The 14,957-nt window shown below is 33.0% G+C and overlaps 1 protein-coding gene across 1 annotated transcript in view; it reads left to right on the top strand.

The window, feature by feature from the left end:
- LOC100369459 (putative ATP-dependent RNA helicase DHX40) overlaps positions 1 to 12,600 on the top strand; it is a 49,472-nt gene extending 36,872 nt beyond the window's left edge. The window contains exons 8-17 of the mRNA XM_085502375.1: positions 667 to 738; positions 1,214 to 1,324; positions 2,752 to 2,832; positions 6,323 to 6,480; positions 7,123 to 7,237; positions 7,886 to 7,994; positions 9,418 to 9,585; positions 10,521 to 10,607; positions 11,095 to 11,248; positions 12,114 to 12,600. Coding sequence (XP_085358501.1) covers positions 667 to 738; positions 1,214 to 1,324; positions 2,752 to 2,832; positions 6,323 to 6,480; positions 7,123 to 7,237; positions 7,886 to 7,994; positions 9,418 to 9,585; positions 10,521 to 10,607; positions 11,095 to 11,248; positions 12,114 to 12,223 — 1,165 coding nt within the window. The 3' untranslated portion in view covers positions 12,224 to 12,600. The remainder of the gene's footprint in view (positions 1 to 666; positions 739 to 1,213; positions 1,325 to 2,751; positions 2,833 to 6,322; positions 6,481 to 7,122; positions 7,238 to 7,885; positions 7,995 to 9,417; positions 9,586 to 10,520; positions 10,608 to 11,094; positions 11,249 to 12,113) is intronic.
- The last annotated feature ends 2,357 nt before the right edge of the window (positions 12,601 to 14,957 follow it).

Raw genomic sequence — 14,957 nt, 5'->3', positions numbered from 1 at the left:
TCCACATAAATTCACCCTTTCAGCCCTGTTCATTTATTTCAACCACTTTATAAATTCATACAGAATTACATTCTTGTGAATGAATGGCATTTGTCTCCAACAATTACATCACAAAATCCATTCTATAGAAACCATTAGCCTTACTGTCATTGAAGATTACAGAGCGGAGCTATTCATCATCACTCCATCAAAAACCTTTTGATCCTTAAGTGGACAGCTATCAGATTTGTTCATTTTGTGAAGATATATTCAATTCTCTATTTTTACCGAATATTTTTGTCATTTTGGGTAAAAAATGCTATTTTGGACCTTTTAAAAACTACCAGTTCAATTACTCTGATATGTGGAGTTCATGGGCTGACTTCCATAAGATTTGTAACAAAATGATAACAATTGTAATTGGCATGGCAAAAACCTAATAATTGTAATATTGCAACTCTATTAACAAATTGTTAATATCTCATCATGTTTTGAGAAATACACTTCAAAGACAGCAGAGCTTTTATATTAAATATTTTAGACTTTTCAACAAACCGCACTACGACTTTAAGGTTTTGAAATCATTTTTCAAGTTGCAACATACAAACCACATTAAATAATAGAATTTCAATGGTTCGTAGTTATGATATTCAAATTACATTCTCTTTGTGGTTATTTCATTGACAGATCAGAAGCCATTCAGAGAACTGGTAGAGCTGGAAGAACTGCTCCTGGTAAATGTTATAGACTTTATACAAAGTAAGTACCAACTGCAGAATAATAATAAGCTACCGATATATGTTTTTTTGTAAATTTGTTTGCCACTGTAACCTACAGAAGTTTGAAGATTTCTGAGCTGAATTTAAATTTTGAACTACTGAGCATATGTTCATGAATTATGGGAGATAAATTCAAATCTTGCCTATCTGAATGTGTTTCTGAGCAAATGTGCAATGTCTGTTGGGAGAGGAAATTAGATTTCACTCTACTAAGTTACTGAGGATATCTACATTGTGAGATAACTTAATTGAATATGATAAAAATATCACATTGGAAATTCACTTATTAAATTCAATTTGTTGAAAATTTGAATATTTAATTGTATTATCTCTTACTTTCTATTTCAAACTACATAATTGTAACTATATGGCATATGGATCCCAAATATGTAACAATTTATGTTTTAAATAGCTTAAGAGTATTCAATAAATGATTTTTTTTTGGTCTCATTTAGAGGTTTTTATAAAAACACTATGATTGAAAATATGATTCCTGAAATACAGCGTACCAGTCTCACTTCGGTGGTACTCAAGTTGAAGTGTATGGGTATACATAATGTATTACAGTAAGTATTCTGCTATTATATATATATGTTGCATATATTCCGCTAAGGTCAAATACTGTAAAACATGTCTTTTTCGCGAGCATGTCTTTTAGCGAATTTAGCGAGAAACCTGATTGGCTAATTCAAGATGTCGCTAATGACTTTATTATAAATTCAAAATGGCCAAGGCTTGAGGATTTGTATACAGTAATCCGGAACTTGACAGTTTTTTGTTGTTTTTATGGAGGTGATAACTGCGCATTTGTTTTGGCAACAATGACAATAGACATTCACTAAATCAACATTTCGCTATTATGTCATTTTACCACAATTTGCTAAAATTGCATGTCGCTTTTTTAACATGTTTTACAGTAGGTTTTGGCCATGGTGGCTGTAACTACATTTGTATACTACTTTTCGGAGCCAAATATGAATCAGTTTAGCTTGGCAAACAGGAAGAAGATATTCCACAAAGGTCATGGCAAGATTGCAATATTTTAAAAATTGAAATATAATCTATCACCATAATTTTATGGTTATCTTTTTAGAGGATGATGTTTTGGTAGAATAATTATGTAAGTGCATTAATTGGTTTTTAACTTCGCTATTTTTCCTAATAAGCAAAATCTGCTAAATTAAATACTCTAGTACAACAGAAAAACAATTGCTGATGCTTGTGTATATATGTCATAATTTTGTGCAAAATCTTGTGATATACCTTTGAGATATTGGTTGTTAAAATTAAGGAAACAATATGAAAGGGCAGTGGTCATCACACTGTATGAGCGACATTTGTGTTGATAAACATTGGTTTTCCACAATACAGTGTGCTTTTTTAATGGAAATCATGAGTACAGGTTTTTGGTGCAACATGCATTAAGTACATCGATTTTTATCTTGCATTCTAATTTTAATTGTACTACAATATTGTAGTGTTTTATCCTGTGTACTTGTATTGAAGAATTTTTTTTCCAGTCATATATATATGTATAGCGATCACACAAGAACTTCATTAAAAATGGCCTTTATAGACAGGTAGTCTTTGTATTACAATTGGATTACCGGTATTTATATTTTGATTGCCAGAAAATTAAATGGTACTGTTGCAACAAAGCCACATTTATTTGAGTTGACCAAAATTGAAATCGAATAAATTGACTTATTCTCTAAACGAAGGTGAATCTGCAAGTATACTGCAGAAAGGGTGGTCACGTATACGACAGGTCATCATTATATGCATGTTGCTCATACGTTATGCCTTGAGACTGCCTAAACATGGTCATTTTACACAGGTTTGACTGTATATGATATATTCTGTTTGCTGTTTTATTACTTTGTTTCTATGTTATTACTTTGTACTTACAAAGCTTCCATACCTGAACACATCACAGCATGTGGTAAGCGTATCATCAATCTGTCTTGGTTAATGAGCTTCTCATGCTTTATAGATTTCATTATCTTGATCCACCCGAGGAAAGAATGCTTTTAGAAGCTTTACGTCAACTCTATTACTTTGAAGCAATAAATAAGTAAGTATCCATCCTCTGGATGAGTTTTTTTTTTCTAGTTTATATTATCATCCATCATATTTGAGAATACGCTATTGTTTTGTTTTATCTATGATTACATGTGGTACTAGTTGGTAGCATTTTGCTAATACTTGACAGTGACAAATGTTGGGAATGTGAAATAAGACGCGAATTGCCCCATGAAATAAGAGTGTGATATGTATTCAATAATGGTCAAAATTGACATTTTTGCAATGGTTTAAATTGCATAATTTTGCTAGGCAACATAGGATAATACTAAGATTCAAATCAAAAATAATATATTATTTTTGATATAAATCTTAATATTTTTAATACCCTTCCCCCCCCGGTACTTAATATCATTTAAAAAAAATTACATTTAATTGAATGAGTTTCCAGTGAGTTAATAATTTGTTATCATATACAATGGATATACAAGTTATATCCCACAATGCTTTGCACTTTCCAATATGTGCTGTAACATGCTCAGTAGTTCAAAATTAGAATTAGGCTTAAACTGCCATATTTATTAGATTAAATCGAAATATACCGATGAATGTGAACTTCATTTTGCAAGTACTTAATCCTCAAATCCATATTTTGCTGAAGTCTAACAAAAAAGCTTTAGCTTTGAATGCAAATACATTAAAAATTTGGTGAAATGCTCTTTTACAGATAACACGAAAAAAGTATGTTTTATGATAATGAGTACAAAATACCAAATTGCCAAACTATGCTTAACCATTCTTTGTAAATATAAGATTGAGTTATATAGCGACTAAATCTTTGCATGGGCAAATAAAAATATAAATGCTGCGTAGCAAGGATTTGCTTTCAAGCCGTAGATCGTTACACTTGTTTTATGTGCGTGTCTGGTCGGCAAGAACTGGTCCTTCATTTTGGAAGATAAAATAGCGGCGTTATTCATTGTTATTAAATATATATAATGTGTTCCTGTTAAAAAACAACATGCGGACAGTGTTGTCATATCAGATCGCTAGGTATGGATGATTGGTAAGTGACATTTGTTATTAGACATTTGCAAGCTAGTCAGCAAAAGTGTAAATATATGAAATCACAGTGGGTTGGCCTATAGCAGCATGGCCAAAATGACAATACTATTGTATTCAATAACAATGGATAATTGTTCTGAGAAAATTTTATTTAGAGCTGTTTGCTATTGGTATGGGTTATGACAACAAGAATATAATATAAAATTAATCTTTCATACACTGTTGTCTATTTTTATAAACTCGACCATGTTGATATCGTGTACATATTTCCTGTGTGGTTGCTATGCATATCTGATAGTTGCAATAAAAATAAAATCGTTATAAAAGTGTTATCAAAATGAAACATCACATACGTTTCAAGGCACTATTCGCTAACAATTACAAAAATAAATCTTTTATTGATGTGTAATGGAAATTTTACATAAAATGGCTTCTATATCTTCCGCTCTAACTGTCACTAAACATAAATGATTATCATCTTCATGATTAATCAAAACAAAATTCCATTAACTTGTGCTTGCAGACCAACAAGATCTATTGAGACTAGAACAAGTATGAGACAGAGAAATCACTGGAAATAAATGTGTTTGTGATAAAAAGATATTTATTCCAACCTTCTTAAATCTTGGGTTAATAAATTAGAAGAGTTTTTTAATCTAAGTCTAAGTTAGGAAATACTGAATCCTCGGGGGCGGAGCTACGTCACAGACGTTCCACGTTGCTAAGACGCGCACCACTGTACCATGCATTTCTATGGGCTCTGTGCGCGCTGCTGTGGAACGCCGGTCGAGCCGGTGAAAATTCGAGAAAACAACACAAACTCAACTTTGAAGTAATCCCGAACAACCAAATTTATATATGTTACACACGTAGGGCTAATCTTGTTACACTGTTCAGGGGAGTCTCAACAATCATCCCAAAGTACTGTTTTCTGCGAGTTTTGGGCCTTTGTTTTCACCGCCGCGGGTTGCCAGGCGTTGAAAATGCCCGGATGTCCGCCCCCGAAGATAGACACATCTATGCAATTCAGAATCTTTTACTGTATAAGATGTATTTCCTATAGCGCCCTCTATCAACGAAGTGCTGTGACATAAATGGATGGCTGTGCTCGGTGTTGATGTTGTTTTGTTCCATAGTACACATAGTACGTCAATAAAACAATGTTTTTCAGAGATTTACTATATTCTAAATGAATCACTGTTTCAACAAACACATTATCATTTTAAATGACTTTGAAATTTTATGTAATAGAATCAAATTTCCGCTTGAAGGTACCACAAGGTATAGGCATTTTGCATTGAAAATCCGTATTATTAGATGATTTTTTTTGTATTTGTGGCTTTTTGTATGTGCTTTATGTCCATCCAATTACATAGTATACCAGTTACTGTAAAATACTTTATTTTAGCTGGATTTAATTTTCGCTGAAAATACTTTTTGGGTGTTTGAATTTAAAATATAGGGAAAAAGATACATTCGCTGGACTTTATTTTTACCGAATCAATCCTTCGGCGAAAATAGCGAAAATTAATTCCAAGTGGAAATAAAGTATTTTACAGTAATTGATGCTTTAATGTTTAAAATAATTTCAAAGGACATGAAAATAATGAAATTAATTGCCTCAAAAACATAATGCACTGCATGGTATAACACTTGATGTTATGCTGCCCTCAAGTGTTGACTATTTTGAATTTCATTGTATTTGTTTATTTATACAGCAATATGTGCTGTATTAATTGATGCTTGACTTTTTGTGTTTATAGAATTGTACTTTGCTGTTTTAGGAGTGGTCATATTAATGGATTAGGACATCATATGGTTGATTATCCATTATCTAGTGGATTATCTAGATTTATTTATAGAATTGTACTTTGCTGTTTTAGGAGTGGTCATATTAATGGATTAGGACATCATATGGTTGGTTATCCATTATCTAGTGGATTATCTAGATTTATTTATAAAATTGTACTTTGCTGTTTTAGGAGTGGTCATATTAATGGATTAGAACATCATATGGTTGATTATCCATTATCTAGTGGATTATCTAGATTTATTTATAGAATTGTACTTTGCTGTTTTAGGGATGGTCATATTAATAGATTAGGACATCATATGGTTGATTATCCATTATCTAGCGTATTATCCAGATTTATTTATAGAATTGTACTTTGCTGTTTTAGGGATGGTCATATTAATGGATTAGGACATCATATGGTTGATTATCCATTATCTAGCGGATTATCCAGATTTATTTATAGAATTGTACTTTGCTGTTTTAGGAGTGGTCATATTAATGGATTAGGACATCATATGGTAGATTATCTATTATCTAGCGGATTATCCAGATTTATTTATAAAATTGTACTTTGCTGTTTTAGGGATGGTCATATTAATGGATTAGGACATCATATGGTTGATTATCCATTATCTAGCGTATTATCCAGATTTATTTATAGAATTGTATTTTGCTGTTTTAGGGATGGTTGTATTACTGGATTAGGTCATCATATGGTAGATTATCCATTACCTCCTGGATTATCCAGATCTGTTATATATTCTGGTATGCTAGGATGTTCCGATGTAATGCTACCTATTGCTGCTATGTTATCAGTTGAAAGTGTATTCATTAGGCCAGGTAAGACGATCATCAATCTGTTATCTACAATTGACAACACATTAAAGGACGGTAGTCATCGTGCCGCGCCCTGTTCGATACTCATAGCGACGTACACAACGCATGCAAAATACATTGTTTATTTACATGAAAAGTTTGGCTGAGATGTGATGAAACTATGTACATTTGCTATGTTGCCTTATTCATGATCTCAAAGTATTCATGCAAAGCACATACTTTGATTTCTTGTTAAATAACGTAAGGTTATATGGTAACCTGATATCACTTTTTCGTAGAGCTGGTTAATACAAATAACATCATGGGTCAGGGTAATCCATGAAGCAAAGGTGATGGGACAATACTGTAAAATCTGTATTAGAAACCGTGGCTCGTATTGAAATGATACAATGCAATTGAGGAGATGCGGTTTCTATTAGTGAGCATCTACACATATGAGAAATGATGAATTTTTGGTTCTCAATTATTCAAAAAGAATGGGATGTGGCTTCTAATACAGATTTTACGATACTGCCTTTAACAAATACTGCTATGTTGGAAATATTCATCACTGTTCATGGAAATAGATTTCCAAAACATTTCCAAAATGCCATGCTGTGCAACGACTGCATGATGCTTTAAATATGTTGATATTTTTCAATATAGGTGATGAGAAAAAACAAGTTGCTGCTACTAACTGTCACAGAACTCTTGGAGAGATAGCTGGTGGTGTCAACGACTTTGCTACATTGCTTTACATTTACCAACAGTGTAATAGTAGGTGAGAAAGACAACGGTCAATGTGCGTATCTGACATTACTTAATATTTTGGCATATAAAATAATGAATAATGAAAAAAAATAAATAAATAAAAAAAATATAAATAAAAAAATATTTTGGCATGCTTCCTCTTTATTCATAAATGAGTTTCTAATAGGAAACATAATTTCATCGAACATGTCCTCAAATTTGTGCATATATTGTTTCCACGTCACTGAATTATAAAATTGTTGTCGCTTTAATTATTGCATTTGCATCAAAAACAAATAGACGGTGCTGCTGGTAAACAAATAAATTTCTTTAACATTATAATTTGTTTTGAAAATGATGACAATTAAAATATTCACAAATTTCAAAAAAATAAACCATGATGACAAATTCAGCAATAAATCCCTGTCAATTCCTTTAGGCCAATATTTGTGAATCTGTTTTGAACCTAGACAGCAACAACGCCAAGATATTGATGTCAGTTAATGACCTTCCAAATCTTAGGATTTTCTGCCATTTTCATTTTTATTAATTGATTTTTTTCTTTCCTCTTTTGTCTTGTTTTTTGTGTGCATTGTATCATCCATTCTAATGGATGTTAAGTAAATAAATGATTGAATAAATTAAGAAGTAAATAAATAAATAATGTTATTGTTTGCAGTGATTCTCCTGCTCGATGGTGTCGGGATCATTACATTCACTGGAGAGCTGTTAAAATGGCATCCAGTATCTGTCAACAGTTACAAGAAATACTGAAGCGGCAAACAGAGGTCAGTTACAATTTATTACATAATTTAAAATTCTGTTTCCTCTCAGGTAGAATGCTACGCAGAAGTAAAAGTATTGTAATTTCCAATACTTTTAGTGGGTTTTTATAATATAACTGTGTTTTTATTGTGGTCTATGGAAAATGCTGCTAAAATGGCATTTTATGCATATATTTTACACTTTTTCTCAAAATACAGATTGACAGTGAATGAAAAAAGTGTTCACATACTTACTGTTCACTAATACTAAAACGAATAATTTTGACACACAATATTGCTACCATATGCACTGAAATATGCGCAAATGTGACTCGTGAGCAGCATTCTACCTACATTTTACGGATACCGACTCTCCCACTAAGTAAAGGGATGGTACCCTGGTATATATTGCACAAGTCCATAAAATGGCACAAATCATTTTGTAAACCTATAAGGAGAAGCAACAGGAAGAAAGTAGTCCCTATATAGAATTTACAATAAGACAACCCAACAAATCTGTTTTATCAGCTGAGTTTACCTATTTGTGTTTACAAATTCCTAAGCATATAGCCCTTTCCAGTGAATAAATGCCAAACTGTTTTCTTGTTATGCATGTGTTACCTGCGCACATTATTTACTTGTTAGTTATGGCATTAATATCTATATATTTATGATATTACAGACCTAATGTACAGTATATAACATGTTAAAACGTAGACACAGCAGGGGCTGAGACTGCTTAGCTTAGATATTGATGCAGTGAGGGCAGCAGTGTGTATGGGAACTGAGGGCTGCATGTAGAGGTCAGAGGTAAACACAGCAGGGGCTATGCCTACAGATGTGGATGCAGCTTGTGCTGTGGTAGGGTTAGGTAGCGAGGACTTCTGTAGACGTTAAATGTAGACCGTGACAGTGGGGGGCTGTGCCTACTTATTAAAGTTAGATGTTAGATGGAAAGTAAGTGTTAAATTACAATAAATTGCTCAACTACAATCTTGAGTGATATGAGCAGCTTGCGAAGTCCCCAAACCATCATTAAATGCGTTATTAAAACTTGAATCTGGATAGAAAATTTTCAGATCTCTACTTCAATCTTGAAATTGCTGCTCTTTTCACATGCACAGTCAGTGTGCTGTTGATTGGCTAAAAGTCATGTGATTCAGTGGGCCTTTCTCATTCTCTGAACAAGGTTTGACAGTTTAAACAGCATTTAAACTCTGTATGAGAAAGTACTACAGTGAGATATCTGATGGCCTACATCACCTGTATCACCATTTTTGATTTGATAACAAACTGTCTGTGGCCTTATCAATGGCGGTCAAACCTTGCAGCAAAAGGATATTCCGGTAACAGATCATCATTTAGGAAAAAAGACCAATATTCAAACAGTAAATATATTCACTAATAAACCTATAACAGCAATTGTGTTAATTTTTCATCCATGTAGTCTTCCAGTTTTCAGAAAATTACCAGTACAGGTTCAGAAAGTGAGAAATTAAGAAAAGCACTATGTTGTGGATATTTCTGTAATGCTGCTAGGAAACGCACAGTTGGGAGAGGATTCCAGACAATGGATGGACATGGAACTGGTGTATTTATTCACCCCTCATCTCTTGTGAGTTACTATGTAATGATTACAATGACTTGTGTGTGTATTTGTATAGAAGTAGAGCCAGTGGTCTGGTTACATACCAACAAAGTGGAACCTTTTGTACAAGTGGAGCCTCACACATGGGGACTCACAATGTTTCATAATTTATATTAATATTTAATCGAATTTAAGTCAAGTTTGCGTAGCTTAGGTTCAGTAAAGGGGAAGGTATGTTCAATTTATATTAATATTAATATAATTGTACCACTGAGTTTAATTAAACTCCAATTAAAACATAACCCTATATAGGAACACATTTTAATTGAGTTGATTTCACAACTATATTAAAAGTTAATTGAACTATATTAAAAGTTAATCCAATGTGTTTTGTGTGTGTGTGTGTGTGTATGGTACCAACATTGTGACGTCTTCAATTTAACTTTACACTGAATTGTAACGACAGGACCTACATTGTGACGACCTCACTATTTTCATGATTTATATTAATATTTAATCGAATTTAAGTCATGTTTGCAAAGCTTAGGTTTAGTAAAGGGGGGGGGAGGTATGATTCAATTTATATTAATATAGTTGTACTATATCTACCCCCCTTTACTAAAGCTTTGCAAACATTTCTATGTTCAGTCTCGGGATATTCAACTTTTATTTAATTAAACTTAATTAAAACGCAATTCTACGTTGAATTGCATTGTAATTGAGTTTAATTAAACTCCAATTAAAACGCAACCCTATATAGGAACATGTTTTAATTGAGTTCATATCGCAACTATATAAAAAGTTAATTCAACTATATTAAAAATTAATCCAAAGTGTGTCGTATAAAAATGTCATTGACATTTATGTTTATCAACTTTTTCATGTATATCAATTTGATAGGTTTCAAATTTTGTCTATACTTTAATTAATTTTTTTTTTTTTTTTTCTGATTTGTATACAAGCTGTTCGATAAAGAGGAAGATTTGGACTGGTTAATATTTTATGAAGTTGTGTGGACAAGTAAAGTTTATATCCGTACAGTATGTCCAGTGAGTTACTTTTTATGTTTTCACTTTTAACATCTGGGTTCTTAATAAACAAGCTGATCCTGTATTGGTTTATGATTTAATACTTAGGTAAGCAATATTTTATGGGTACAAGTTATGATTCTTGTATAGTACTTCTCTGATTGAAGTTTGAAGTTGTAAATTTGGCCAGTTGGTTATGGTTCTTGTATGGCCGGTACTTTGTTTTGACTGTGTACAGGCAACTTCTCTAATCAGTAGAGTTTGAAGTTGTATGTGGATTGCGAATATGTTGTATGTGTATGATACTTTGATTAGACTGTAGTAGTATATCGCCCAGAATGGCTAGAGTTTGAAGTTGTAGTGTGGCCAATGAATATGATTCTTGTATTGTACTTTGGTTTGACTGTTTGAAGTTGTAGGGTTAGCCAGAAGATTTATGATTCTTTTTCGGTATTTTTTTTTACTGTAGTTGCTGGTATGGTAATTTAACTATACTTTTCTGTTGCAGATCCGATATGAATGGGTAAAAAATTTGCTGCCAAGACTGCATGAACTTGATGTCTATGCACTTAGCGGTTGCTTGAAAATGATAAATAAAGAGACCTCAGAAAAAACAAATGATACTATTGAAATGAATTTAACCGCAGAAAGTAAGAAAAAATGTCTCTGATTAGCACTGCTCATGCCTTGCATTACATATTATACATACATTTTTGTACAGCAGATAATGTAATCTAATATTCAGTCCCCGTTCAGACATTGGTTTATGTGTCTGTGTTTTTGCATGTTCATTTGTATCCAGCTATATCTCACTCATGCTTTGGCCGATTAACTTCATACATAAATCAGACATTGTATCGGACATATGCACATGTATTTGTTTCAAATACCAGCCATTCTAATGCTAAAAATACATAAAAATCACATATTTTTACCAATCAGGAACCAGATCTCTGTTGTGTGTGAACAGATTTGGTTTAAACTTGGTACATATGTTGAACACAATAGGACATTGATGAACATCTTTGTATTTTTCGGATCAAGTTCAAAATGACCCGGTTTCATATATCCAACATGCCTGGGCTTATCAAGTTGAAACTTCACACATACATCAGTCAAATCTACATACATTTTTGTTACCACCGTAAATCGTAAATGGTTGACTGGTGGTCATCTTGTTTTATTGAATGCAGTTCTATGTAGCCATATTTGATACATGCCTGGACCAATCCAGTTTAAACACATCAGGTCATGTAAATTTCATGTCTGTAATGTGAACAGGGACTATGTCATTGACAATGACTTGTTCTGATCAATATGTTATTCTATGTTAAAATATTTTCATGGGTTATTCATTAAATACATTCAAACCCTTTAGTTAGTTATTTAGAACCATATTACTGTTTTGGGGTCGTTAATTATGTCAACTTTCCTGTATGTATATCTAAAATAATCACACATTTCAATGTTTTATGAAATATAATCTATTTTTAACTTTTCAATCTATTTTGTTCTCCCACTGTGTAGATGTCAGTATTGCTCCAAAGGTAAGCAGACGTAACACTGATTCATCCATTGCAGAGGCAAGAAGACGATATTTGGAGAGAAAACAAATGCAACTATCTGGCAATCAGTGAGAGAGTACATGTGGTTGTTGGTTAAGAGAATTCAATTATATGATGATGATAGCAGAATTGTTAGATAAAGGTGCTTCTGATGGAGACTCCAATGTGTAAGCTACTTGTGGGCCACATATCTCATTATTTCAGGGCCATATTCAGGCATTCAGAAAGGTATAATTGATAGTAGCAAGTCAATGTCCAATGATTTTTTTAAACCAGTGTTTGGCCATTACAAGTGAACATTTTGCTCAACATAGGAAATCACATTCCATCACGATTTATTTATACTACATTTACTGAGAATCTGGAATGTAGATTTTTTACTGAAGTGCAATAAAGTGCAATATATATTTCTTACATTGAATAAAGTTATATGTGCATGTACAAAATAACATAGTTCAGTTGATCAAGCAGCAGATTCTCATTTGCCTCCTTATGTATGGCATTGGTGTTGTCATAATTTAACCTAGACAATCTATATACAAGGTTGTCCAAAGTAAAATTATATATCAAGACCAACAAAGGAGCAGAGGAAAAGCGCCCTGCAAATTCTTAAATGGTCTTAAAAATTAGATACAAACACAATGTAGGTTAATGCTGCAAGCAAATAGTTGTGAGAGATGATCCTTCCCTGCGAATATCAGTACTGTCAAAGGGATCTTTCAAGTAGTATGAAACAAATGTGTGAGTTCCATTGACCTACCACCAGCACATGATCAAAGGCTATGCCATAGTAAAAAGCCTCAGCAAACCTGATAGTTCCCATAACTTATATGGGACAGTGCGGCACAGCTCATGTTTCCCTTTACAAGAGAGTTGAACATTTAAGATAGTATTGCTACTTTGTTGCTTTGAACCATTGTGAAGAGTTAGAGGAATACCATACTTCACCAGTCATAAAAATAATCGGTTGTGGTACCGACTAGTATGGAGAACTGCAATAAAGAAGTTGGCATTCATAGCGTGGGTCAATACAATATAAATAGAAACACCTAGGTGAAAAAGTCAAAAAGCCAAGACCAAGAGCCTCGTAGTAATAAGATCAGAAGTAACCACTCCATGCAGAGTTGATGGATATACCAACAGCCAGCTGTTCAGCTTCACCCATGACACAAATGACATGACATACATATTATATATATGTAAACATACAGCCTGTCTCATTGTTTTAGCTAGACTAAAAAGCTAAAATTTCACCCGATTTTAGAAGCTTTTACAGTGAGAATTATGTTCTACAGCTACATGAATATATAGTGATAACAGTGAGTAAATTTCTCTAACTCAGACTACATGCTGTCATGTACATTACAAGGCTACACTAATAAATTAACTGGAGGACAATGGAAGACATTCATTAAAGGTAACAGCTTAGAAGAAAACCATCTAGAGGACTTCCAAGTCTAATTGAGCCTAATCATCTGTACACTCTGTAAAACTGTTACATGTGCATTGTATGACCTATAATGTACAAAAAAACAAAACAAAATGGATGCTTGAACATGCGAATACGAGATGCGGTGTATTCTGCTGTACTTTCACTCGCTTTGCTCGTGAAAGTATGGCCGCAGGATACACCGCATCACTCATGAAAATAACTTCCATACGCAACGAAAGCCATGGGCAGGGTGTGGGGTTCTGTCATATTCTTTTTTCCCATTAGATTTGTGTGATTCTCAAAGAATTGTAAGTGAGATCATTGATCGGAGAGAAGAAATGAAATAAAATGTTATTCCATGTATAACCTTGTTTCTCACCTGTGCGAGATTTTGGTACTTTGATCATGATACTCCCACGAAAATGCAATTTGGGATTGTTATGTGGCGGGTGGAAAAAAATGAAGGTAAAAATATTTTTTTTTTTTGCACTTAACATTTTATTTTTATTTCATTTTCGGCTCCTGTTCATTCGGCGGGTTCGTGAAACAAGGGATAATAAAAGTCTGGCCTTACAAGAAAACAATGTGGAGGTCAAAACAAACAATCAGTTACATTGATATCAAATACGAACTATACTGACATCTGGTTAAGCTGAAGAAAGCGTACCCAGAGAACCAACACCAATATGAAATTAAACTGAAGGAAAAAACTGAACAACTGCATTTAACAAGTCAAGATGGCCATACTGTAACTATTAAGGTTCACAGAAATGGAAGACTGCTGATACAAAGAAACTCCTACCACAAATGGATAATGAATGAAGGATTAATAGTGATGAGACACATACAGAAACAACTACAACTGGAAGTAGAAATTAACAATAAAGAAACAGATACAACAAGACAACGGCTAAAAAGAAAGACCACAACAACTTTAAGATACAGAGATATTAGTTCAGGTGACTCTGAATCTGAAGAGGTAACCACTGATCCTGACAACAAACATCAACTGAATGATGGCATCACAACTAATCAGACTAAGATCGCTAACTCAATTAACAAATATTGGAACAAGAACACAAAGCACCAAGCCCAGATATCAACACACATCAACATCAATGATAAGAGAAGAAACACCAAGTAAAATTCCTGTCAGCATAAACACATCAATAACAAGTCATGATTACAACAAAGATGATACTAATATGCTACAACAATCAAACTAATATGCTACAAATGATGTAAAAAAACATAATATATGATGATGATAACTGAACTGGATGCAAAGGTCTCAACAAGTCATAATCATAGTTTCTCAAGAAAATATCCAATGACACCAACAAAGAACAAATTGGAAGTGAAATAGCAAAAAAA

The sequence above is a fragment of the Saccoglossus kowalevskii genome, chromosome 8, assembly GCF_978046115.1.
Source record: "Saccoglossus kowalevskii chromosome 8, keSacKowa6.1, whole genome shotgun sequence".
Classification (NCBI taxonomy): domain Eukaryota; kingdom Metazoa; phylum Hemichordata; class Enteropneusta; family Harrimaniidae; genus Saccoglossus; species Saccoglossus kowalevskii.
Note: the sequence above shows the minus strand (reverse complement) of the source record. Positions and strands in the feature narration are given on the sequence as shown.